The 27,987-nt window shown below is 38.9% G+C and overlaps 3 protein-coding genes across 3 annotated transcripts in view; 1 reads left to right on the forward strand and 2 right to left on the reverse strand.

The window, feature by feature from the left end:
- Positions 1 to 4,068: 4,068 nt before the first annotated feature.
- Positions 4,069 to 8,412, reverse strand: LOC105921190 (nuclear factor 7, ovary). The gene is made up of 2 exons (XM_036147495.1): positions 8,155 to 8,412; positions 4,069 to 5,774 (listed from the first exon to the last, which is right to left on the reverse strand). The coding sequence occupies exons 1-2, from the start codon at positions 8,410 to 8,412 to the stop codon at positions 4,500 to 4,502; spliced, it is 1,533 nt and encodes a 510-aa protein (XP_036003388.1). The 3' UTR covers positions 4,069 to 4,499.
- A 989-nt stretch (positions 8,413 to 9,401) lies between these two features.
- On the reverse strand, positions 9,402 to 11,702 carry LOC105938226 (nuclear factor 7, ovary). Its single transcript, XM_012879894.3, is given in 3 exon segments — positions 9,402 to 11,298; positions 11,408 to 11,540; positions 11,542 to 11,702. Coding segments are annotated over 3 exon segments (1,386 nt in total). The 5' UTR covers positions 11,664 to 11,702; the 3' UTR covers positions 9,402 to 10,167.
- Positions 11,703 to 20,472: 8,770 nt separating this feature from the next.
- slco4a1 (solute carrier organic anion transporter family, member 4A1) overlaps positions 20,473 to 27,987 on the forward strand; it is a 46,577-nt gene continuing 39,062 nt past the window's right edge. The window contains exon 1 of the mRNA XM_036147607.1: positions 20,473 to 20,616. The gene's annotated coding sequence lies outside the window, so the exon portion shown is untranslated. The remainder of the gene's footprint in view (positions 20,617 to 27,987) is intronic.

Consider the following 27,987-nt stretch of genomic DNA (forward strand, 5'->3'; position numbering starts at 1 on the left):
AACTCTGCTTCACAGGTGGTTGTAGTTGACTGGTGGGCGTGGCCCACACCTGCTGCTCATCAGTAGCTTTCACTGTTGGCTTCTTAAGGAGTGCTCAGACAGATGGAAGACGCCAGAGTGTTAACCCAGTTGTGGTATGCCTAGTCCTCTGACCTGTCTCCTGTGCCTCATACTTGTGAGTTCTTGGAAACCCTGTTTTTGGATTAACTTTGTCTCCTGTTGTTCTCCAGTTTTGTCGTGTTTGGATTTACTCACCTGTCTTGGTGTCGTGCTCAATGAACCAGCTCTTCAGAATCCCCGCCGCTCAGATTTTGCTCTGGCATCTCCCCTCATACTCACTTGGTGGTACCAAGCTGGGTGTGAGAACCTCCTTCCTGGATTCACCTGGTTCACCCACAACACTCCGGTTCTTCCATCTGCTCCTCCCATCAGCCGTTTTCTGTGGTGCTCTCCGGACTCCTCGACAGCATTACATCTGTCAGCCCTCCAGTTATTCAGCCACATGTTCCCATCAACAAGTTACGGTCACAGAGTTACTTACTAAACAGTAAGCGGTGCAGCTTCTGGTATTTTCCCCTGGTTCGATCCTCAGTAACATTATTCCCCTTTCATCCCGCAGTCGATCCAGCCCTGACGTTCAGACCTCGCCTGTCTCACACGCTTTGTGCTTTCCCGTTATTTTGAGCCTTTAATAAACATCTTAAAATTGTTTCGGCCTCTGTCTGTATCTGGATGTGGGCCAAACACTTAAAAACCATAACAGCTTGGTTTGGTTCACTTTCACTATGCATGTAAAAAAGACCAAATCAGCCAGACACTGTCACATAGTTCCGTGGTGGGTTTCAGTACCACAATAAACTGTCCAGTATATCAAGCTGGCTTGGAAGCCACCTTTTGAAACCTTGTACAAGGATTCAAAAGATTTCAACAAAGATTTGTGCCCACAAATCATACACCACTTCCTCTGCTTGGTTCACATCCTCACTTTGCTTAAAAAGTTAGTTTGTTGTTGTGCCATCAGTGAACCGCACCGGGGTTCTGCAAACAAACCAAGGCCAAAGCAGGCCCAGAGTTTGCTTGGTTAGTCCGTACCAAAGTGCAGATAAGCTTTCACCTCTGCCCCAATAAAGCAGATTCTGGAGACATGAAAAAGTGCCCTAAGACAACTTCAGAATTGCTTTTGCACTGAGAGAACGTTTACAGATTTCTATCATCCATCATTACAAGCACTTGCTAATGAATTGGAAACATAACAGGACTTCCTTATGATGTGAATACTCCTTTATTTACAGAATAAAGAGAGCAACTATTTCACTGTTTCAAACCAAGCCAATGCAAGTTGTTTTTGAACCACTAACCTTGTACTTTTAAACAGTAAAAGACTTGTTATTTTATGCTGTTGCGAATGATTTTATAGCAGATTAGATCTAGATGGTTGATTTCACCAGTTTAACATAACATCCATCCATCCACTGTCTATAGCTGCTTGTCTTTTCGGGGTTGAGGGGTGGGCTTACCTCTCACCAGTGGTCAATGATCAAGAAGCAGGTGACACCCTGGACAGGTCGCTGGGCTGTAATAGGGCAAGTGGCTGATCCACCAGTCTAACAAAACCCAAATTAACAAAAAATATTTTCTGTGACTAATGCTGAAATTAATGTTCTTGTACACTTTGCAGAGCTGAAAGCAAGTAGCAGGGATTTTAGTAAGTTAAGGAACACTATATATATATATATATAGATATCTATCTATCTATCTATCTATCTATCTATCTATCTATATATATATATATATATATAGATAGATAGATAGATAGATAGATAGATAGATAGATATAGTTAATGTCCTTCATTGTCTGTTCTTAGCAGAGTAACATAGAGCATGTCACTGCAAGCATATATTGTGACATGCAGCCCCCTGGTGGCTGCCTTGTGAAGAGAACCTAATACTATTTTTTTTTCTCTTCTGAAGCCATTTTTAGCATGGATTCATCCGCACTCTGTAGTTGGAATTTGTAACCAGTGGTCAGAAAGCTGTTTTCTGTTGTAAAGCCATGTTGGGATGAGCAGAATCAACATCTTTTTGAAGTCAAGAATTTGATCATTCTGAGCTTTTGTTTAAGTCCCCCCCCCCCCCTTGACAAAGTTGTATCATACCTTGTTTTATTTTCCTGCATCCTGAATCACCTTTCTTACATAACACTGTTTTAAATACCGCTGAACAGCACCTTTTATGCAGCTGCGTTGTCTAAATCGAAAGGTTTATCATTTTAAAAACAGATATGAGACAGAGAAAAAAAGTGCACTGTCACAGGCTTTTGTGATTTAAAATACAAAATCTATCTGGATTATTTTTTTATTTTATAAACACATGGAAAGGGGCAAATTATACAAACTATAGGAAGGAGCATTCCTCCCATAAAGTAACCTTGAGACCAACTACCAATGCTACAGTTAAATTATAGCAAAGGCGAGAAAAGTTAGTGAAACCACTTCAGTGAATCCTCCAATAAAACTGCAACTTCTCCAACCATAAGCCATAAAACTATTAAATTAGAATTAAGCCAAATTAATATAATTCTAACCTATCCAAGCAACAGATTAAGAAATAAAAGTAATGCTCTTTTTTGCAGTCCACTATAATGTATCACTTGTCAATATCTGACACATGATGCAGAAAAGAAAAACAAAGCTGACCAATCTTGTGTTTATGTTGAATATGACATCAAGAAACCGAACAGAATGAGATTCAGAATGCTTTATTGATTCCTGGGAGAAATTCTTATGTTACAGCTGTGCCCATACAAAGTGCATGAAAACAGAATATACACACATACATCTAAATCTAACAAAAATAAACGTATAGAAGAAAATACAAATATATAGTAAGTATTGAACATTGAAATAGAATGTAAAACAAATAAACAATATTAAGTTGAATTAACTGAAGCTGAATTTAATCACTGTGATGGACTGGCGACCTATTTTGGGTGTGCCCCGCCTTTCGCCCACCAACAGCTGGAGATGGGCGCTGGCACTCCGCGCAACCCCACAAGGGATAGACGTGTTAGAAATGGATGGATTTAATCACTTGAATACAGAGAATAAGACACAAAATCATGTTCACAGAAGATTTGCGCACATAATTTTACACATCAAGACAAGTACATTAAATTAAACTCGGGTTCTAAGTGTGTCTAAATCCAACCAAGCGTTTTAATATATGTCAATCTAGTCTCGCTGAAAAACGTGTAAGCTATTACCCATGTTGGTCCGCAAGAGGAAAATAGTATTGTCACCATTTGGTTCCTTAATATGTTTCAATCCTACATTTTATTGGTTTGCAGCCTGGTCATGTGAATATCAAGTTTCTCCCAACAAAATGAAGAACATTTCCACCATTCCCTATACTTTATGTAGAAAACTCAACATTTAAACAAAGCACCTGGAGTTATAAGCATCTTGATGACATTTCTAGAGAGAATCATGCATATTTTCACAATCTTCAATAAGGGAGTGTAGACTGTTGCTATGTACACTGCTGTCACCAGGGCTGTGTTCCATTAAATCTGTAATCATTTCCTGGTATTTTATATATATCTGAGAACACGCTGAAATCTTTAGTGAAACTAGTAAATAAAAATTGTCTATATTCCCTAAATGAAGATTATGAAAATATTAGGATATTTATACTTCTCACTAGAAATATCATCAAAATGCATATAAATACAATGTTGTCTTTAAAAATGTTTAGTGGTATGGCCGCCACGTTTCTGTTTTTTGTCACTGGGGTAAACTTGATAGTCACGTGACCTGGTTGCAAGCCAGTATAAATGAATAGGTCAAATAAAATTACAATAGTAGTTACAATACTACATTTCCCCCTGTGGACTAACGGGGCTATTACATGTTTTTCAATGAGACTGGGTTGGATATGTAACCTACATAATATCTGTCATGTCTATTATATGTTCCAGATAGTTTTTTAAGTCTTTGTTAGTGTTACATTATTGCTTCTATAAAAATATATACTTTCATATTGTAATCACTTTTTGCAATCTCAAAAAAAAAACAAAAAAAAAACTCAAAGTAATATGGCACAAAAAAGTACTCAACAACAATGAAACAGATAATCTGCAACCATGGCTGTCATACATCTAGCTGTGGGGCCCAGCCGGGGTCTGTTGGTGTTCTATAATTTACTTTAGCAGTAATATAAATTATTTGGACAGTGATCTTTAATTACCCTAAAGCTTAAAAAGAGTTATAGCTTATTTTATTTGTAAATAAAAAAAAACGCATAGCTGCTTAAAAAACCTTGATAAAAAATGTTAATAAAAAAAATACTATGCAATAGTACCATGTATTTTTTCTTGCTACCACACTTATCAAGTGTTTAGAGGTACTAGATTCGGTCTGAAGCTTGGATGAAGCATCCAGAAAACATTTTCTACTAAAAATAATGAGATCAAATTCCAAGGATTTCTGACGGACTGCTGTTTAGTACCAGCACACTGTTATGGGACTATGATCTGGCTGTTTGAATTTAATGTTAATTTGTGCAGACACTGGCATTGACACGAAGACAGCACTCACTGAGTGAATCTTTTTCATAGTGTCGGCATCATAGAAGGAGAGCTCCTTGGATGGGCAGTCAAAGTAAACCCCAATCTTTCTGGGTCTGGTTTGAAACTGTAACTTCTTGGTGACGTTTGGGCCACATGTGGCATATTGTACTCCGTCAAATTTCAGGAAATTATGTATTATTCCCAGTTCCCAATAGTCTCTGCTGCCAACCTCAATTTCCCAGTAATACTGGCCTGCTCCAAACTCGTTATCACTGCATGCTGTTTGTAAGTCCAATGTAGCGTTTGTGCCAATTAGGTTTGGATTCAAGTTATCTGCTTTAGCAGAAACACCAAATAATCCTCTATAGCTTTCTATAGTTTCTACATATGTAGGTTGACCGAAGGAGGAGAATGCTTGACCACTTGCAGCACCAAAATGGGAAGCTCCTGCCTTCAATAAAGATGATGTGCCTAGTGTGGTGTGATTAGTTTTGGGTTTACAAAACAAACTTCTTCTATCATCAGATACAACCACATCTGGACTCTTGCTTTTAAGAGTCAGCAGTTCTGCTCGGGGCTGGATCATCTGAAGCATCTCTTTCCACAAAAAGAACTGCAGGTGGCTCTCATAGGGCCCCAGTGAGAAAGAAGAATTCACCACTTGTAGCTCATTCAATCTGGGCCTGAATACATGCCCTGCTGTCCCCATTTTGTTCCCCTCTGTCCAGCTCTTTAAAAAGTTCTCAGGTTCAGGGATTTTCAGAACCAAGTTTACTTTTTCCTTAAGCTCTCTGCTATCAGATAAAACTATGTCTATTGCTTCTAAAGCCTCTCTCATTTTTCCAACGCTGTCTTCTTCTTTATGTTTCAGCTCAGTCTTTATCTCATTTTCTCTCCGTCTTAGAAAATCATGCATCTCTTGAAACTGTTTTCTGATCTGAATGGTAAGCTTCTGAGACCTTTCTCTAGTTTTTAACATCTCATTCTTTTGTATATCAGCAAGACCTTCTATAGCATGAATATCATCAGCAGCATGCTGTTGAAAAGTCTGCAACTCTTTTCTGAGGGATGCAGCAGCTTCTTTGACTGGTTTAAACCGGTGTCCTTCATGCTCCTCGCCATCTCTGCATATAATGCAAGCCAGCTGCTGGTCTGTGATGCAGAACAACTTCAGGTTTTCTTCATGTTCAGGACATAATTCAGCCACCTGAAAAACAGACATTACAATAGTTGAGCACTTTCTTCCTTGTATTTTTGAAAACGAACCATAAAAAGAGGCCTGCCCATGAGGACAATCAGGATTTTCCATAACCAGAAACTACAGATAGACAGCACAGTGTGGAGATGGGCTGGCCTTCAGCAGGGCTCAGAGAGAACTAAAAAAGGGCATTCAGCAGGCAAAGCACAGGTACAAGCAGTGCATCGAGGGGCCACTTCAACAACAACAACAACCAATGTAATATGTGGAGAAGCATCAGGACCATTGATGATTACAAGCAGAGCAACCAGCAGGTCAGCAATGACCCAGCTTTTCCCAACACTTTAAACAGCTTCTTTGGACGTTTTGATTGTCCAAGCAGCACAAGGTTTGACCATATGCCTCAGCCAGTGGTACAGCGTCAGCCTCTCGCCCTGCAGCTGCACCAAGTGAGCTCCACATTTTGGAAAATCAACATCGACAAGGCAGTAGGTCCAGAGATGGTGTGAGGTCGGATGCTAAAATAATGTGCTGACCAACTAGCAGGAGTTTTTCTGGACATCTTCAACCTCTCCCGCAGCTTTCCATGGTCCCTGCCTGCCTGAAGTCTTCCATCATCATGCCTGTTCCCAAGAAAACAACCATCACCTGCCTCAACAACTAATGTGCTGTTGCTCTGACTCCCATCATCATGAAATGTTTTGAAAGGAATCTCCCGAAATACATCAAGGACTCCATCCGTGTGCGGGCCCAGTTTGCCTACAGGGAGAACCGTTTTACAGAGGATTCATGGCTCTGACTCATCTGGACTGAATCAGTGACTTCCTCACCAACAGACCCCAACTGGAGAGGGTAGGGAAACTCAGATCTGCCTTATTGAGTCTCTTCACCCTCTTCACAGACAACTGCTCTGCTATCTTTGCCACAAACATGGTTGTGAAGTTTGCGGACGACACCACTGTGGAGGGTCTCAAATCCAACAACGATGACACCCACTACAGAGATGACGTCCACAATTCGACACCTTGGTGTTCCATGAATAACCTCAACCTGACCAAGGAGGTCAAAGTGGACTACAGGAGGCCCAGGAGAACTGAACCCATACATGGGTGGTGGTGGAGCGTGTGGAGAGCATGATGTTCCCCCGTCTATACCACACATTTACCTCTGTGTTCTTTGAAAAAGACATATGTGTATTTGTCTGTGATTGCAGCTATTTCTAGTGTGTAATCAGATCATAGATCTACAGACCTTGGGTTCATTGGAGTCTACAGGTACCAAGATTTGGATGTTGGGTGATTTTTCTCCAGGTACAGTTTACAATGTTTACTTGTGAGAACACACAAGTGAAAACCTCCCACCATGGAAGAGCTGGAGTAGTTTAGCCTTGAGGAATGGATGGAAATCCCAGGGGCAAGATGTGGGGAGCTCATAGAGACTGATCCAAAGGCACTAGGAACAGGAATGGCTGCTAAAGGTGGTTCTAAGTACTTCATTAAGGGGTAGAACAGTTATGCACACTGACATTCTTTTATTTTGTCCTATTTGGTGTTTGCTTCCCACACAAACAAAAATACATCTTCAAATTGTTAGCAATTGTTGGTTTCTGTGGAGAAATGGTGCAAATTCTTTTAAGCCATTTTAATTCCAGGCTGTAAGAAAACAACACATGAACAATGCCAAGAGGTGGCAAATACTTTTGCAAGGCATTGCAATTCAAGTCTTCACCTTCAAATTAAGTGTTTTTATGTATGCCATTATTATTTTCTTTTTGTATTTACCAAAGATGAGTTTGTACTTCATTAAACCAAAATAAAATCTATAAATTAAAGTGCTCTGCCGTGTAAACTCCCGTGTAAATATCCCAGGCCTGTCCTTACACACATCCAGTCCATGTTTGCAGACTCAGATGACAACAAAATTATTTGCTCTTATTTTGGTTGAGACTTCACAAATGAAGTGTAAATTGTAGAGTCTTTTCCAACCATTATCTATCACTCTTGTTTATTTTAAGCAGAAAAGTCTGTAAGTGTAATGATTACCATTTAGTTGGATGTTGCCTAATAATTTTTTTTCTTAGAGGAAATTTATAAGAAGGGTGATTCAGCCATCCTTATGTAATTAACCTTTGTGACTTACAGCTACTTTTTATTCTCGATTGCTCATTCATGGTACAACTGTGACAGTTCATCAAAATGTCCCCTTTTACTACACTATGATAACTTCTAGTACTACAGGATGCATGGTATTAAACTCAAATATATTGGAGTTTAGCAGTTTTTCTTGAGCACATAAAATAACTGAGTTTTTACTGAATAAATCATTGATGTACAGCTTCATTTTATCAGTTATTTTGTTATTTATTTTAATCATTAATTTATTGTCATACCTCTGCTGTCAGACTCCTTCCCTTTTTCAGCTCCTCTTCTTTGGCCCTCTTAGCCAGGCTTTGCAAAATGAGGCTCGTTGGGAGACTTGTTGCTTCTGCAACAGCTGTCCGACACTGCGGACAATGCTGCTCCATGTTCAACACTTTTGTAATACACTGCCTGCAGAAGGAGTGTCCACAGGGAAGGGTCACTGGATCGGTGAAGATGGTCAGACAGACAGAACAAGCCAAGTCCTCCGCGTATGAAACAGACGCCATGGCTGCTGGTTTTCTCTTATCCTGTTCTGCCAGGGAGAGACTTGGCAAGTTTTAGCTTCTTGAAACACCACACCCAGAACATAGATAAAAGTCAAAGTTTTTGGAGCCATGCCAAGTGTCGAGGCTTGCAGAAACAGCTGTTAGGTTGAAATGCATGCTATGCAAAACATGGATCACTCACGACTCTTCCGAGACACACGGCTTGCCAATAATGAAACATGTAATGTAATGTTATTACTCCTGAAATCGTACAATTGTATTAATCGTTTCATTAACAAATTTAAAAATTCAGTTTTGAACCTGATGGAATAATCTGGTGTATTTTTATTCAGACTGAATTCTATTTTTGTACTGACTGATATCTCTGTTAATTCTATCATACCAATGCTTTGATGTCTGCCTGCAACTAGAGTTGCACAATACATTGCAAATACATCATCATCACAATATTACTGTGTGCAATATTCATATTACAAAGGATTGTTGTCCTGTAAGAACTGTTGTTTAATATATTCAAAGGTTTGTGAACTTGAATTTTACATGCTAATGTAATATTAGCCAGTTGGACAGTCTCACAGCAGCAAATACTCACACTGGATACAGATAAGATCGCTCAAAATGCTAAAGGTCAGTGTGACCTTTAGATTAGGAAGAAGGGAAAGAATAAAATAACAATACATCATAACTGACACTCTCTTTGCAATATTTACCTTTGATATTGGCATCTCAAGATTATCTGATATTGTTGCAGCCCCATACATGCAACAGTTCTGTCTTCAGGATGAGGCTGACTATTTCACTCTCAAAACATTCATCAAAATGTTACTTTTTTTCCCAGGTCATATACATTGCATATACATTGTATTTTAGTATCTGAGGTGTAAAACATTAAGATAAGAAAATAAATTGCTTTATGGTCCCACAATGGAAAAATTAAAGGACTGAAGACACACCTTTTTGTCCTCACAAGTTAAAAGATTTTGACAACAGACAGGCTATTTTTTTATTATTTTTACATCAGCCAAGCTTTTACATTCACGTTGTTATAATACCAACCAAGAGAGAATAACATTGCAGATTCTGTCATGCAATTTAAGACTTTACAGTGAAATTTAGCTCTTAAAACGAAAACTAAATAATTTTGAGTCCCAATTTTTCATAAGCATGTTTACATGGATTAGGTATGAATGATTTGCTTCAGTTTTTGATGAAATTCAAATGAGTTATTGAATATGTTTACAACAAATCTGAGGTTATGCATAGTTTTTTTAAACAGCTCAAAACAAAACCACATAGCTAATAAGGAATGAGAATCAAAATGATGTATAAATGACAACAATAGTAAATGTTACAGTTTGCACAGTCATAGACCTATTGCTGTGAAAAAATATTTTCTCACTTAGAGAATTCTTTAGTTTTTGGTTTTTGTCATAGTGAAATGTTTCACATCATCAAACAAATGCTAATAAAAAAATAATAACTTTGGTAAATACAAGATACATATTTTCAAATTATTTAATGTAACAATAACCGAAAACTGTCTATCCAAACCAACCTGGCCCTATGTTAAAATGCAATTAACTAGTTTTGCCATCCAGTGTTTACTTTGGCAGTGAGTCTTTTCTATCACTGTTGAATAATTTTTCCCGCTCTTCTGTACACAATTGTTTTTATTTCAACCAGACTGCAACATGTTCTAGCATGAACACACTATTTAAGGCCATGCCTAACAATTTCATTGGTAACACACACATTCTAGTTTACAGATGAAAACTGTGGTGGTGTTGGTGTAACAGTAGAGGTCATGGAGCAAACATGTTTCATGTTGTCTGCATCAAACACATGGAGCTCCCCAGTGCTCCTGTTTGAATAAAGGCCAATTATTTTAGGTTTGCTTTCAAACTTTAGTTCTTCTGAGGTTTTTTGATCAGTTATTGTATATGTGTTATATTTATATGTCAAGGAAATATTTTGTATCTTTATTGTCCAACAGTTCTTTTCTTCAACATCTATCTCACAATAATGTGATCCTTGGATGGTCTGATTTACACTAAGTGCATAATTATTTTGAAGTCCATAGTATTTCTGCCATTGTGACAGTAAATTGCTAAAGGCTTGATGACAACTACATGGAAAATGGCTAAGAACACCATAATTTATTGAGCTTCCCCTCTGGCAGGCACAAGAAACACCTGACCAATTTGACCAAACAGGAGGATCTAGGCTTTTAAATAAAAGCTTTTCAGCTTGAGGTTGGATCACCTGAAGCATCTCTTTCCACACAAAAAACTGCAGGTGACTCTCATATGGTCCCAATGAGAAAGAAGAATTCACCACCTCGAGGTTTGATCCGCTGCAGTTGGATGAAGGTTCTGGTGTCCTCATAGTCTTGTACTCTGACCAGCTCTTTAGAAAACTCTCAGGCTCTGTAATCTCTACAGCAGATTTAATCTTTTCCACAAGCTCTCTGCCTTCAGATAAAACTTTTTCAATAACATTTAACCTCTCTCTCATCTTCTCAATCTCATCATTCTCCTTGCACTTCAGCTCATTCATTATTTCATCTTCTCTCCTTTTCAGAAACTGGTGCATCTCCTGAAACTGGCTGCTGATCTGGCTCCTCAGCTGCTGAGACTTTTCTTTGGATTTTCTCATTTCTTCATTCTGTGACTTGGCGAGAAGTTCTAATGTACTGATATCACAGGAATCCTTTTCCAGAAGAGTCTCTGCCTCCTTCCTTAGTGAGGCAGTAGCTTCTTTGATGGGTTTAAACTTGTGTCCTTCATGCCTTTCACAATCTCTGCATATAATGCAAGTTAACTGCTGATCGGTGAGACAGAACAACTTCATCTTTTCGTCGTGTTCAGGGCAAAACCCCACAGCAGCCTTTGGAATAAATAAAATAATTTTTGTGAAACGTCATAACCACCGGCTGAACTTTCATGTTCTACATCAATTGTGTGCATACAATGTATTAATAAAGTGAAAACCTCACCTCATTATCCTTTCCAGAGTCCTTCTTTTTCTGAGTTTCTTTAGCTTTTTCAGCAAGACTTTTCAAGATGTGATTAGTCGTGAAATCCATCCTGTCTGTGGGAATAATTGTCCGACACTGTGGGCACTGATTCAAAGATTTCAGTGACGCATTCCATGCAGAAAGAGTGTCCACAGAAGAGGGTTACTGGATCAGTGAAGATATTCAGACAGACTGCACAAGTCAGATCTTCTGAGAAAGAGGAGAAAGATGCCATGGCTCTCTCTGTGCTGCTCTTCTCTGTGTTTCTGTGCTTTCAGCAAATAACTTTCTGTTTCCTGGAAAAGCCCCACCCCGGGCTCCAAGCAGATGATATACAGACCGCGTTAGGTTTCATTTCTGCCCAATACTTCCAGCTGCTGTGGATTATTGCCCCTAGTGGTGAATAACCACAAAGGAGCCTGACTGAAGAGGTATTTTCCAGCTTGACAGAAAGAATTACCTTCAGTAATGCACATTATTTTATTGATGCTTCTATTGTTGAAGCTGAGTTACAACACAGGTTTGTTGAATAACCGCTGCATTTTCATAATCTCAGTGGTTCGAATACACACTAGAGGTATTCTATAAGATTTACTTTACTGCACAGTCCTAGGGGCCTCAATGTCATGTTATGAAACACAAAATTACTGTATAGGAAATTTTAATTTGACATGTATTCATTGTTTCTTTGTTATTTATTTATCTTTTAAAATTATAATTTATTCTGCATTGGTCGTAATTGTGCAGGATTTTCAATTTGTAAAACTCCACCAAAATTCTATAAATTACTTATACTTATTTGAGAGATATGTTGCCTCTCTTTGATATATCAGGAGTTGAATATAGAAATAGGTTAAAGTTCTTTAAAAAAATAAATAAATCACAGTCTAACTGTAATTTATTAACCAAAATCCATGAGATCTGCCAAGTGCACACGGCAATAATCAGATGTGGTTCAAACTCTGACCACTAGATGGCGGTCACTATCAGGATCCATAGTGTGGGAGGCAAGGGCATAAATTAGCATTTGAAGTAGGGTATGCATACAAAAATGTCTCAAAAACTGTAATAGCATGAAAAATATTATAATTTCAATCATTTTAAACAGTCAAACCTATACTGTATACCATATGGCTTAATCACACATAGCATGGAATATATCCAGCCTTTAATTCTTCTCATTTTGAAATTAAAATATTGTGAAAAAGTTAAGGATTTTTCTAAGGAGTCATACCCTACTCAGCTAATTAAAATATTTTTTAATTATGTTTAAAATATATGTTAGGAAAAGGCTCACCAGCAACAGGGAGAACCAAAGGTAAGTTAATAGTCAAGCAAAATGCATTCAACAATTATGGAGCTTGACAATGACTTGACTAAAGTCAAACTGAAGCTTTAGTCAGTTCACCAAGAGCCTCCACGGACAACCAAATTCTACACATGGGCTACACATGTTCTCCTGCTATCAAGTAAGAAGCCGGCTGGAAGAAAAAGAACTAGACTGTTGCTCAGTGGTCTAAAGTCAACTTTTTTCAGCTGAAAATAAAGCATTACTTTTAAAAAACCATGTCCCAAAGTATGGAGTGGAGAGACACCGAATCCACATTGCTTAAAGTTCAGTGTGAAGTTTCCAGAGTCTGCGATGAGTTTCTTTTGTGTGTGTGTGTGTGTGTGTGTGTGTGTGTGTGTGTGTGTGTGTCCTATAAATGTGGCAAATAGAATTGCTGTCTTAATGCCAAAAAGAGACCAACAGATTTTACTTTCACAAATGGAGCCTTAATGCTTTCACCATAGTGCAACGCTTGATTTACATGTGCAAGAAGCTTTAGTAAATTTTTTTGTTGGGACTATTTCATATTCATTGGACACTGAAACGGGAAGGCACATCCAGCAGGGAGAGCGAATGAACTCTGCTCTGTCTCCTTTCCAGCCATCTACACATGAAAATAGTGATGTGTAATTTTTGTTAGCGGAGAAAAAGAAGAGGGTCTTTACATTACCGTTCAGTAAAACAGCCTGTTTCTGTGGTAGCTGGCTGGCTGCTTCAGTGTCTGATTTTAAAGAAAACCTTGACTTAGCGGGTCGGGTTTTGAGCTGCCCCCTCTCCTGGGACATCTCAGGTTTCTACAGAGTATGGAGCCCATTTTCCTGTCAGGCACCTTGGTTGGCGCCTTGACCCACTGGTGCACTGATGGCTCTTGGTGTATGGGCTGGGTGCTCAGGTTTGTACCGGCTCACTCCTGGTGGCTGCTTCATGGGGTCTGACTTCCCTGGCTCTGATGGGGCCCTGTTGGGGGGCTGTGGGCCCTTGGACAGTTGGTCTCTGGGCCCTGGACTGGACCTGCTAAGGTGTAGCTGGCTGACAGCGAAGCCCTCGGGTTCTTTGCTGCAGTCCCTGGGGGCATCTGCAGTGTGGCTGTTGAGGGTTTCCTGGAGTTCTCCGCTCTTCTCTGGGATGGGAATGCAGCTATCTCTGTGTTGGTCCTTCTTGGGCTCCTGCACTCAGGGGACCCAGAGCACCACACATACAAGAGCACCAGGGATCTGGTGCTCTGGTCTTCCCGATGTCTGACTTGGAGCCCTGAGGAGGCTGGTCTTTGACTCCTCACAACCACTACTAAGCATCTGTCTTATGGATAAATATTACATACAAAAGCACACTCTCATAAACACCTACAGTTGCTTAGATCCAGGTGCTTACACTTCTATACCGATAAACGTTAGTTAGATTTCTCTCTCTCTCTCTCTCTCTCTCTCTCTCTCTCTCTATATATATATATATATATATATATATATATATATATATATATATATATATATATATATATATATATATATATATATATATATAAAGGTGGGCAAACCAGTGCAATTTCAAAATATCCAATGTATTTAATTCAATCACTTGTGATGTGGCAATACAACTTATTTAACTCATACAAGAAGCACAGATTTATTCTGTATTGGTGTTTTATTCATCTTATGAACTTATATCTGTTTCTTTTGAAGTTGGCACTGATCTCTATTAAACACTGGATTGCTAATAGCCCGCTGTTAGAACGAGTCGCTTTGAAGCCACCGGCCACCATATTGGTACTCCCTATTTTCCCCCAGTAACTAGGGAATATGTGCGCTACGGCATCGAATAACGAGGATTTTGTCATGGTTAGGGGGGCTTAAAACTTTTAAAATGTCAAATGCCATATACTTTTATGTTATGTATGTAAAACTATCAAGTACTGAGAAAGTCATGTGCTGAAATATTTTTTATGTTATTCATTTATATATATATATATATATATATATATATATATAAATAACATTTATAAATATATAAATAACAATATACAAAAACATATATTTACATATATGTATACATATATACATAATATATACACATATTTATATTTACATATATATATATATATATATATATATATATATATATATATATATATATATATATATATATAGGCAAGGCAAATTTATTTATATAGCATAATTCAGTACAGAGACAATGCAAAGTGCTTTACATGATTAAAATATAGGAATAAAAGCAAGTAGAGATAGAATGTAAAAACAAAAAAGAACATTAAAAACAGTAAAACAGTTTAACTGGAACATTCAAAGGCAATTTTAAACAAATGCGTTTTTATTCTCGATTTAAAGGAACTCAGGCTTTCCGCACTTTTACAGTTTTCTGGAAGTTTGTTCCAGTTCAGTGGAGCTAAATGCTGCTTCTCCATGTTTGGTTCGTGTTCTAGGTATGCAGAATAGGCTGGAGCCAGAAGACCTTAGTGGTCTGGAGGGTTGATACACTGATAACAAGTCTGTGATGTATTTAGGTGCTAAGCCATTTAGGGATTTATACACTAACAGAAGTATTTTAAAGTATATTCTCTGAGATACAGGGAGCCAGTGTAATGACTATATATATATATATATATATATATATATATATATATATATATATATATATATATATATATATATATATATATATATATATATATATATATATATATATATATATATTATATGAATAAGATGTACAATATCTCAGCACATATTTTCCTAGTAGTTGATAGTGTTTGTAGATACACTGACTGTAGACTTACCTGTAAAACGTTTTCACACAGCCAGAAAGCTGCTTCTTGTTGCAACCAAATCTTATGGGATTCTGTGAGAGTAGGGAGTAGCAAGATGGCAAGTGACTTCAGTTTTTCGGGCAAATCAGCAATCCAGTGTATAATAGAGATCGGTGGTAAAGACCGATACGGACTGGTTAAGTGGCTTGGTTACTGGGACCAGACTGACCTCTGGTGGCAGACGTTAAAACGGCGGGTGATGAGGGATGGTGGTATAATGTCCTTAAAGCAGTTCTGATTTATCTTCCATTTCCTTTAACATTGCTTCCAAAACAGGTGAATATTTGCAAACTAATGTCTCTCTCAGACACTTTATGATGGATGCAATGTATCTTAGTTTGTCCTCCCGCCTTCCGAAATAGGTATCAGGAGAGTCACTGGGAGGAACAGTGGGAAACTCAGTTGTGGTAGACCACGGGCTCAATTCTGCTGTACAGGATGGCGGGCAGAAGACAGCAGTTGACGAAGGGGGCATGTTTTGACCAGCATGTGCTGTCAGAGTACTGCTCGTGTGACGATGGGTCCAGATTATTCTCTAATGTACAGAAACAGAGGACCCAGCATTCAGCCAGACAAAAATCAGACAATGTAAGAAAACAGTTTATTGAGGAATTAACTGCTGCGGATCACCAGTATCATAACATTAGTTTAAAAAAAATTGCTGCAAGATTGCATGAGATGGTGCTTAACATAAAAGTCTGCAACTATTTAAGAGAATCAATATGGTCCACTGTCTGTAAAAGTAAACTGCATTTGGGAGAAAAAAGTGAACGTTGTTTAGTAGATCGGGTCTATCAGATGTACAGGTTGATGTAAAAGAAGAATGTCCAATCCAAATCTAACCCACTTAACACGTTTTTTTTTAAAGGATTACATGTTAAATTCATTATTACAGAGCAGAACCATTGTTTTCAGTGTAAATATGTACAGGTTACTATATAAAATCCTTGCACATGTGAGGGTGGTTTCAAAAGTGTCAGAAAATGTTTATTGAAAATTTTTTGCGATGGAAACGGTTTAATCTGGTAGAAATCCCTTTTAACTCCCCTCTGACCAATACAGCTCTAAAATAATCTCTGTGCCTTTAAGATAGGAACTGTTTATAAAAGCTGGAAAAAAATTACACTTTGAAATTTTACTGTTGGAATCTTGACCTTCTTACAAAACCAGCTGGTGAATAATTTAGCTTTATGAGTTATTTTATGTGGAACATTTTAACATTTAGCAATAAAGATGTTGCAAGGTTGTGAGCAATAAAACTTGGGTTTCATTTGTCATCAACTTGTTTGCATTGTGTGGGCCTTAGAGAGTTTAACTGGCTGAACTTAAAGGTAATGATGGACAATTGATTATTTGCTGAGATCTGTTTGTGAACTGAGCTGAAACAAAAAGAGAAGATTAAACAATGTTACCACAATAGTCAAACAATGCAGATAATTTTTGGCTTGTGAATTTATCAGTTCCTTGAAATCTCAAATTTGAACTTTAATCCACTTTACTGTTAAACCAAATTTAGTCAGATTCTCATCCTCAGCAAACAAATATAAAATGTTTGGATCTATGGTAATTCAAGTATGTATGAAAGGCCCCTGAGTTGGAAGATTCACTTGTGCCTTGGGCCGGCACTTTGTAAAGGTCACAATAACGGCTCCATCAATTGCAAGAGTCCCAGGTCTTAAAGTAGCAAAGCGGACTAAGACCATCACAATACCTCCACCATGTTTGACAGTTGGTGTCATGTTCTTTCTCTAAAAACACAGTATTTTGTGCATTTGGGATTAAATATGTTATTTCAGTAGATGTGAGGTTGTCACACTCTGTAGGCCGGGTGCGGACTGGGCTCTGTCTCTCCTCCTCTGCTGGGGGCGTGACGGGCAGATGCTTTCCATCAACCACTGATTGCTGCTCTTCTTAAGGAGCAGTGTTCCAGCAGGAGGGCGTCAGTTCTTACTCGCTTCCAGCGTGGTACATGACCGACCTAGAATTTTTCCCGAGTGTTTCTACCAAGTATAGCCTAACCCAGTTTTACTCCTTACTTCTATCCAGAACCCAGGACTTCCGAGCCACCGCACTTCCGAGTCAGATTTCCATGAACCAACAACAGAGACTCAGGCGCTGCTCCTGCCTTGGTCTTCCTCCTGTGCTCACCTGCTTGTCCACCCTCCAACACCGCAGAACCCAGAGAGATTTAACCAGACCTGCACCTCCTCCCGGATCCAGGACATCACCCTCCCCGGACTGGAACTCAACCTGGAACCCAGTGAGTTCTCCACTGACCATCAGACACATCCGCTCCTGCGTCTGTTCACCAGTCTTCTCACTCTCTCTCCAGTGGAACCCAGACGGACAGACCAGCCAGAACCAACATTCAGTCTTTACAATAAACTTTCTAAACCGAGCACCTGTCTCCGTGGTTGCCCTCCTTCTGAGTCTCATTACATAACCATGACAGAGGTGGGCCCTTGGGTTCGTTTTGGTGAGCAGGGAAAAGTTCCCAGTATTACCATAGTAAATTTCTTATTGTTAACTTATCAATACTAATCATTGCAAAGCCTTTACTTTGATTATGGCACGCATTTGCTCTAGCAAATAAGCTTCTGCAATGTCACAAGATGTATTTCCACCCAGTGTTGTATCAATTTTTAACCTTGCATTGATGATGTCATAGTCTTGGCACAGACACTTAGTCTTCATCTCACACACTCCGCAGCTCCGCCCTAGTTTTATTATCACTCATCTGACCTACCTGCTCCCACCACTATGTAACGAGCCTTCATGTCTGAGGAGATCGGCAGTTATCTCGTGCCTACTTCGTTTGACTAATCCAGCCATTGTTCTCGTGTGCCTGCTGTTAATCGACCTGTTTTTTGCCTTAGGACCTCCGAACCAGCCTGACCCCTGTCTAACCTGGATTGCCTTCCCGATTTACCGACCCGTTCTGTCTCTGACCTCCGAACCAGCCTTACCCCTGTTTTTGTCTTGGACTGCCCTTCTGGACCTCCAACCTGCTCCGTCCCCGGACCCCCGATCTTACCCGACCCCTGCTGGATATTGGACTGTCTGTCTCTGATCTACGACCCTGGAAAGTGCCCTGACCAAGCCTTGGATTGCCCCTTTGGATATTCTTCAGACCTCTGACCCCTCGGTTTTGACCTGGACTCCCTTTGGAAGGACGAATTAGGAAAGCCCCCTCCAGCCTTTACGCCGGCTTGCCGGCAGCGCGGACCGGAACACTGTCAAGGAGTTCCGGTTCCAGTCACTGACGGCTGCTCTGTTGAGTACCCGAGTCCTTGTGTGAATAAAAATCCGTGTTCGAAAGCCACTAACATTGTTTCGGCTGTCTTATGGGTCCTCCGTTTTCAGATCATTACAGATGAGTCTACCTGCTGCACAAAGGCTTCTCCAGCACATCCAAAAGTTTCAATGGAGTTAAAGTCTGGACTCTGTGGTGGCCAATCCATGTGTAATCTCATGCTCCCTGAACCACTCTTTCCCAATTCAAGCCTGATGAATCCTGGCATTGTCATCTTGGACTATGCCTGTGCTATCAAGGAAGAAAAAATCCATTGATGGAATAACATGGTCATTTATGTTTAGTTGGTCAGCTGACCCGATTCTTTGTGCACATACTGTTGCTAAACCTAAACCTGACCTACTACAGCAACCCCAGATCATAGCACTGCCCCCACAGGCTTGTTCAGTTGGCACTAGGCATGAGGGACTCTAACTGCCTCTCTCTTTATACCCTGATGCACCTATCACTCTGGTACAGGGGTGGGTTCCATCTATCCTTCTAGTTTTTAATAATGCGTTGGACAGTTCTTTACACAATTTTGGTAGTTTCTGCATTCTCCTAAGATGTTTTTTCTGCTTGATGCATGCCAATGATTTAACCCTTCTGACATCTTTTCCACGACTGCGGGATTTGTCATTTGTCATGGTTGTTTAAGAAATGAAAAGCTACTCATTGCACCAATTGAGGTTAAATAACTTGATGCTAGCTGAAATATGATCGCTCATGCAGTAGTTTTCAACGGGAGGCTTGTAACTATTTGCTTAGTTAAATCCAGGTGGTGACTTTTTTTTTGTCTGGGCAGTATAATAATATTAACACTGTAAAAAGAAGCCTCTCATTGTAGACCAAAAGCCTAAGAGAATTGTTGAAACCCCTCCAGAATTATGAATTGAATATTGAATTTCTTTATAACTTGGTCTTATGAAAATGGCTGGTTAGGATATTTTTACGTGCTTCATTTGTCATACAGGTTCTCTTTAAGTGATTTTCAGACTGTACAGGTCTGGTAGTAATTATGCCAGAACAGTTAATCATAATCTGAGGTGCTGGTGCATGTTAGACTGGAAGTGGAGAGTGGAGTAACCAGACACATGCATTGCGAGAACATGCATACTTCACTGAGGAAGACCTCAGGATGGCTTCAGACCAAGAACCTCGTAATCACCATGCATTTTATATATATATATATATATATATATATATATATATATATATATATATATATATATATATATATATATATATATATATATATTAGTATTGAATGTAAAATTATTAAAAACATGTTCTTATTTAGATTTGATTTAAAAAGTGAATGTTTAAAAATATGTAATTTTAAATAATCTGTTGTAAAATCTACTTTGCCAATATTTTAGAATGTGCTTCACATACAGTCTGACTCCTTAATAATCTCGAAATTTACCAGCAAAATGTTCCACTCTGCTCATGCCATATGGATAGCTACATATCTACTTTTCCTTCTCTATCCTACCCACGCCACCTAACCCGCTCATCAGTCAAAGTGAAAACACTGCTATTTCAGCTCGTCTCCTCTATCCGCTCAGCGATTGGTCCAGAGCTGATAGCGCCACAGCGCTGAACATCAGCCTCTATACAAAGCGCTCACAAGCGCTCCTTATAGAGGGACAGTCGCTGAGCGGAAGGAGCACATCTGTTGCGTTTGTTTCCCTTATAGACGGATTATTCTGCGGCACAAAGCGGGTTTGATGAAGGTCAATATCAAGGTAAGCTTCTTTCTTTCCACGGTGTGGAGGGTGCGCTCTTTGGTGCATCAGCAGCATCCCCCAAATCCCGGGCAGGGAATGCGTTCAATCCGAAATGCTGGCAGCTCTGCATCATGATTCGTGGCTGCTTTCATAAAGCTTGTGGTGATGCTATGATAATAAATCTAATCTATCAGCTGCGTGTGGCCACAGGAATCCTTCTTTCACGAATTCTTCAGCATGATTTGAGAACGGGCTTCGATAATTTATTGAGCAGCATCCAGTGCTGATTAGACAATAACCTGGCTTTATTGCAGTATGGTTGCCTTTTTTTTGCCCTCGAAAATCAGTTTTTAACTTACATTTTGTGCCCGTTCGAGTAATGGGGGGACAATGCAGGATGGATCATGCGTGTCTGTGGAGGGTCCAAAACCAGAACACCTACCACGCAATCACGCGTTTTCTGGTCGGCGACATTGTGCATGTCGTATGAGAACGACGCGCACACGCTGACTTGGAATCGCAACGAAACCGTTGCAGAAGAATTTAGTATTTACAGCCTCCTACGTGTCGTTGGGGACCGCCGTCTGCGCTTCGTTTCATGTGCGGTCTGCAGAACCTGCGATGTGCGCTGATGCAGCCAGACGGCCAGACGTGACTGAGCAGCATGCATCAGGCAGCCCTTGCAAAAGAGTAGCAGGGGGATTTCCCTTTGCTGTGCTGATGCTGAGACACCTTAATCTGTGCTATATGGTTAAAGAGGCGGAAACGGACATGGAAAATGGAAACGTTATGTTTACCAAAATGGACTAAGGCTATCTACAATGGATCAGATGAACTGGAGTTATTTACAGATGTCAAGAAGGTTTTATTTGGGTATTTTACCAATTTGCCTGTCTTAAAATAAGGAAGTTATTAAAACAGTTTTGAAACAGTTTAAATAGCTTTTCTCATTTTATTTTGTTGGTTTGCTCAAAAGAAGTGTTTTCCACGTTATTTTCTCTTTAAAACAAGGCCATGCTCAGTTTCGGATGATTTATGAAGGTGCAACAAAAGCAACAGAGCGCAGGGCCTCATCCATACAAGGGTGTATGGATGAGGCCCTGAGCAGAATTTAATTAGTGGTCAACAGCAGGTAAAACCCACCACAGCAAAATTGACCTCCCTATTCTGTCGTCAGTAACAAAATCAATACTAGCTTCAGATTTAGAAGTTTAATTTCACTTTCAAACTTTGAAAGTTATCTTAAATATGTGCACGACTGGTGCATTTTCAACAAGTCCTGTGAAAATATGAATACTCATTGGGGCCACAAAAAGCAGGGTTGTGTTCACAACTTTAATTACTTTTCTTTTTTTATTTGTGCTCAGGCCTTTAAATCATAATAGTTATACAGTGTTTGAATGTCTGATAAATAGATAGATAGAAATATCACAAAATTCAAATTTTGCATCAATGCATAACAGAATGCATGTTAACAGAAAATTGTAGTAAAAATCCTAATTCAAAAACTAAACCTCTGGTAGCTTTCTAGTACACTTAAGCAAAAATGTTAATTTGATGCACACATTATTGTCATCCATCCCTTCTTCTTAGACGGTGTGACCTAGATTACTTAATATGAAAGAGCTCTGGACATCTACATATAACCCGTCCGCGTTTTACTTCTGCGGCTTTGGCTGCACAACAGTAACATAACTGTTGATATATTATTCCAAAGATATTCTCAGTCTATCTACAGCCAGTATTCTCACAACAACACGTTTGGCCCAAAAGGATTTGTTCTGGCTAATGGGACACATGAGGTGGTTGGCAGGGAATTCAAAATACTCACACAAAATCTATCTCTGATTTAGCTCAGAAACAGGGGGGAAAAAACTGCTGCTGCAACTTATTGTGCTGACTGATTTAGTAAATAACGCGATCTGTGGATGTCAACAGACTTGTTGTACAGAGGACAAACTGTGCTGTGAAAAAGAGTTTGTCCCTTTACAGACCTCATCAACTTCTGCTTCCACGTCACACTTAAAGGATTCAGATTGTATTGCAAATAGTAACAACAGACAATGACAACCTGAGTAAATACAAAAAGCATTAATCATTTTATTTATTCAGGTAGATATTTACAAACTAACCTGGCCCCATGTGTTCCCATTTCTGTGAAGAATTATGGTCACGCTGCAGAATTGTTTTCATTCAGCCAAAATGGAGGTATTTTTAGGCCTGTTTAAGATCCTCCAACAGCATCTTAGTCAGATTTAAGTCTGGACTCTCACTAGCCCACGCCCAAGACATTAATGTAAATTAAGTTTGAATTCAATTCAGTTGTATTTATATTAGGGTTGTCACAAATATTGATACTCTGAAAACATTGTATCCACATATAATACTAACTTGCCATGGCATTGATACTGAAGCTCCCATTGCGAGTGTGCGCTACCTAACACTGTGGGCGATCGCACTCGACAGTCAGAGTGGCCGACTGGCCAGGTAGACATCCCTCACTGCGACCCAGCTTGGTGTTGAGCAGGCAGCCACATGTATCTGCTACTACTATTACAAGTGCAGCCGCAAGAAGGCCAGGCCAGCCAGTGTTAATCGAAAAAGAAAAAGGCAAAAGCCTTATTTGGAAATGTTCTTCATACGAGGTAAGCGACAAAGGGAAACCCAAAGATCTCCACAAGCCTGTGTTTAAACAGCGCTTTAAGGTGGTGGAAACAAAGTCGAGCAGCTCAACAAACTTGGCCAAACATCTGAAGACCGGCTCCTTGGCCTTCATAAGGATTTCCGACAGGTTAGTAAAAAGAAAAAGTAAATGGTTCCATTCGTAATTGAACTTAATGTGTTAAACGTATTACTGACGTTAGCGCAACCTGTGGTCTGCATTAATGTGTGATTAGCTGTGGCTAGCTAGCTGCGTTTAGCTTGCTGCTCTATTAATGTTAGTAGTTTTGTTAATCACCATTAGCTGCGGCTAGGATCCTAAAGCTGGCTATCATTACTCAGATGTGTTGTTTTCCCTTGCAGTATAAAAGTGAAGCAGAGGAAACTTGTCCTTATGCTGCAACAATTAAGAAGGAGCACACACAGCCAGCCACTTGTTTGATAAGCAAAGAAATTATGACCCCAACTCACCAGAAGCTGTGAAACTAAACGGGGCTGTGGCAGAAAGCATCTGTGAGGATCAGTATCCTATTTACATGGTGGAAAAACCTGGGTTACAACAACTTCTCATGTAGCTAAATCCACAGTATGTTGTTCCTTCACAAAACCACTTTATGCACACTGCAATCCCAGAGTTGTAAAATAAAAGAAAAAAAAGACTCACGCAGCAGCTTCAATGGAACAATACTTTGGATGTACAATTGACCTATGGACCAGCAAGGCTGCAACCTCTTTCATGGCTGTAACCCTGCAGTTTATAAATGAGTCATGGGACAAGCAGAGTTGGTGTTTGAACTCTTGTGTGCCTTAACATTTATGTGCACTTTTCAATGTCAGCCTGAAAAAACAATGTTTCTATTGCCTGATGTTCGCGTTAACTGGTTGTTGTCTACCTGTATAGTTCAATACCTCAAAATATTGTTCTAATTGTGGTTTGTGTGTTGTTACCTCAGACAACCAAAAATTTTGTAGTTGTTGCTAATTTTATTCTTGCAATTTACATGACCTCAGAAAACTGTTTCTTTTTGCACTACCTCAGATAAGTGTTGTTTGCATATTTTTGCTATTGTTAGTTTGAGAGTTCTAGATTATTTGCACATCAAAAGAATAATGTGTCAAACAACCTTAAAATATTTTCAAATCGTGTTATGTTTGGGTTATTTATTTTGTATTTATTTGCACACTTATTTAACTGGCATCTGTGATTCTGTTGAGAAAGCATGTTCCATGTTGAGATTGAAAAGGTGCATTTTTTCATGTTAATAACATACTTTTTATGCCTTTAATTATTTGTCATTTTTATCCCTGCGGTACCCTGATTTATATAGCACAAGGCAACTTACAGATTGGTCAAAAAGTTTCCTATCTAAGGAAACCCAGAAGATTTGAAAAGCAGAATTCACTCCTCCTGAAAGCGCGTGTAGCCACTGCCTTCATTGTCGTTAGCTTATCAGCAATCCCTCATACTGTGCATGCGTGTAGTGACAGTACCAAGTTTAAAAAAAATAGCTTTTCAATCTACTTGTACAAGGTGGGGTTATTGCATGATGTAGTTGTTTGCAATCTTTGAATATGTCAAATTTTGGCTCCTTTAAAGTGTAACTAATCCCATATATATATGTATATATATATATATATATATATATATATATATATATATATATATATATATATATATATATATATATATATTTATATCTTTTATGTACCAGAATTTTTTTCTGCCTGATCTCATATTTGAAAAATGTACCTAGAGGAGGCATTGCCTGGTGGACCAGGAAACGTGCAGAAGCTCATAACTGTATGAAAACAAGTATCTTTTGTCACTTGGAAATGAAAACAGTAGTGACTGACATGTTCCTAGAACATGCTATTACATGTTGTATGCTGCCTTTGCATATTCTTATCTGATATGCTTGTGGCAGCAGTGCTATCCACAGAACGAAGAACAGACATGTCTACTTTTCATGTTCTGTCCGCAGCATCCTGGAGGGAATCATAGATTATTACAAATGTTCAGTTCGCTTGGTTCTTTGCCTTTTTACTTATTTGACTGGTGCAATGCATGGAATATAACATCCTCAGTCTGGGTTGATAAGCAGAAGTTATGTGGTTTAATATGAAGAGACTATCCGACCCAGTTCACAGAAACACACGGAGCCAAATCAGGGGGAATGACACAGGAGCAATGCTCTGTGTGTAGGGACGCAGACACAATCTAAATCATGTTCAAGCCTGATTGACTTAAAAAAGCAAATATTGGATCTTTTTTTTCAGTGGTTTTACCTTCAAAGTCAGTCAAGTCCTGTTAAAATGTCAAGATTGAATGTGTGGGTTTGCATGGTGTGAGGTTTTAACGTGATATACTTTGAAGAGTCGTTTCAAAAAATTGTTGTTTGTGGGAGGTTCTGTTTTCTGTTAAACATAAATCTAGTTCCTGGAAGGTGCACAGAGACCGGCTTTGTCTTTCTGTAAATGAAACCTTTAAGGTCAGGCATAGAGGGGCAGGACTTTGTGAGTGCATCGGGTGTATAATATTCACAGTAGTCCCCAAGGCTTGCACTTGTACAAGTTTATCGGTTGAGCAGTCATGATCAAGATGCTATAGAAGGTAAAACCCCATTTGTTCAAGTGAAAGTAAAATATATATTTGTGCATCATGGATGTTGTGGAAAAGTATGATGATAATGATGATGAGATGATTATTATTATTATTATTATTATTACAAATCTGTTTTTTCACCAGATGTTCATTCATTTGCAATTATTTAACTCTCGTTTTATAAGAATTCTTACCACAGTTAAGCCTGTTTCTTTTATCATTATTGTATTTATTTCAAAACAGAGACCAGTGTTCGTTTGCTGCATCACATCAAAGCATTATTTGATATCTGAGCAGTTTTATATACCGATCTTTGAAAGGTTACCTTATTTATTATTGGTCCGAATCTAGAAAATATATTTTCTGCTCAGTAATAAGTTACTGTTTGGATAATAATTATATCTGTTAGCTGTTGGATTTTTCTCAGTTGTTTCGTTACTTGGGATTCAATTGTTTGGAGGGGTTTTGAAAAGACAACAAAAGGCCTTATTGTAAAAAACAAACAAAAAAAATGGCAAAATACTTCTTAGTTATTTGCAGTTACAACACATCTTTTTTTTGCTGAATCTTAACTAATCATCTTGACTTATATTTTCTCCTAAACGCTCACCTTTTAAAAAGATAGCCACTCTGTTCTAACTTCTCCAGCAGGAGGCAGTACTGTGCTAGTAAGTGTGGGAGTTGTAGGTCAGGGCGTTTATGTTTCTTTTATGTCTGTGCTTGTTGTAAATACATGTTAAAGGTCTTGTTGGAACATACTGAGCCCGTACTTACCCTGATGTCCTCACCAACACGAGAGGGTGAGTGTGATGAAGGAAAGGGCTGTTTTCTTTTCAACTAAACATAGTATTCTAATTTCCCTAAATTGCCATTATTACTTAAATTCTCTTATTACAGATCTAAATGGCATTTAAAAAAGTTTTGTTCCTGTTCTGCTGTTGTCGGTCTTCAACTTAGTACTGTTTCCATACGCTGAACATACTTCCTCCTGTATCAGATTCTGCTGATAAAAAGTTGAAATAACTTCCATGTTTTTTAAACAGGTTTTCAGCTGTAGAAAGAGTTTGAATATCTAGACTTTTTACAATATTCTTTGTGTTCCCATATCATTTTAGTTGTTTGCTGGCAGTTCAGAGTGATCGATGCTGGCACTGAAAGGGGAAGGTAACGAATGTCAGAGGGAGCGATTGGAACGTTTCATTTAGAGACAAATGCTAAACGGGCATGGCTGTCTGTTGCCTGTGGGGATAGTTGGCATTTACTCTCTAAGCTGCAGCCAAGCGGAAGAACATTATTGGGTCAGTGCTTACTGAAATCCCACTGCTGCTGCAAAGACCTCGGATTCTACAACATGACTCTCTACTTTGTACTGTGATTACTGGAATTAAACAAAAAAGAAAGTGAAAATAGATTAGTGCTCAAAAGAATTCATACCCTCTGAACTTCACATTTTGTTATGCTGCAACCACAAAAGTCGATGTATTTTATGAGAATTGTATGTGATTGACTGACACTAATTAGCACAGGCAAACTCAGACTAACGTTTCAAGAACATCTCTGTCGTCATCACAAATTAGCACACAATTGTGAAGTGCAAGGAAAATTATAGATGGGTTTCACAGTTATTTACAAAAAACTAAAATGTTTGGGATATTTATGCTTTTAGCTTCCAGTACTCTGACACCCCTAAATAAAATACATTGCCTCCCCCAACTCCAAATACAAATCAAAGCCCTTTTTGCTTCTGGGGCTTTTTCCCACAGTGAAAGGTGGTTCTACACGATATTAACTTAGGGGGGCTGAATAGTTTTGCATGCCACACTTTTTATTTGTAGAAAATTTTATAAATCATGTATTGGCTTTTTCCTGCCATACTAATTTGCCCCAATATTTGTTACTGTGTTACATAAAGTTCTAATAAAATGCACCGATGATTGTGGTTGTAACATACAGTCCACTCTATAAACTCTCAAGCAATCCCTTAGAGATGTTTCATTAGAAAATCAGTGTTTCTATGTGTGCACATCAAAAGCTCCACTTTTTGAGAGGTCATGCTGACCGTAATTTTTTTTAAGATGATAGAGGGAGTCAAAAGACTTTTCAGTTTTGCAGATCACATGAAAAGT

The sequence above is a fragment of the Fundulus heteroclitus genome, chromosome 1 (genome assembly GCF_011125445.2).
Source record: "Fundulus heteroclitus isolate FHET01 chromosome 1, MU-UCD_Fhet_4.1, whole genome shotgun sequence".
Taxonomy (NCBI): Eukaryota; Metazoa; Chordata; class Actinopteri; order Cyprinodontiformes; family Fundulidae; genus Fundulus; species Fundulus heteroclitus.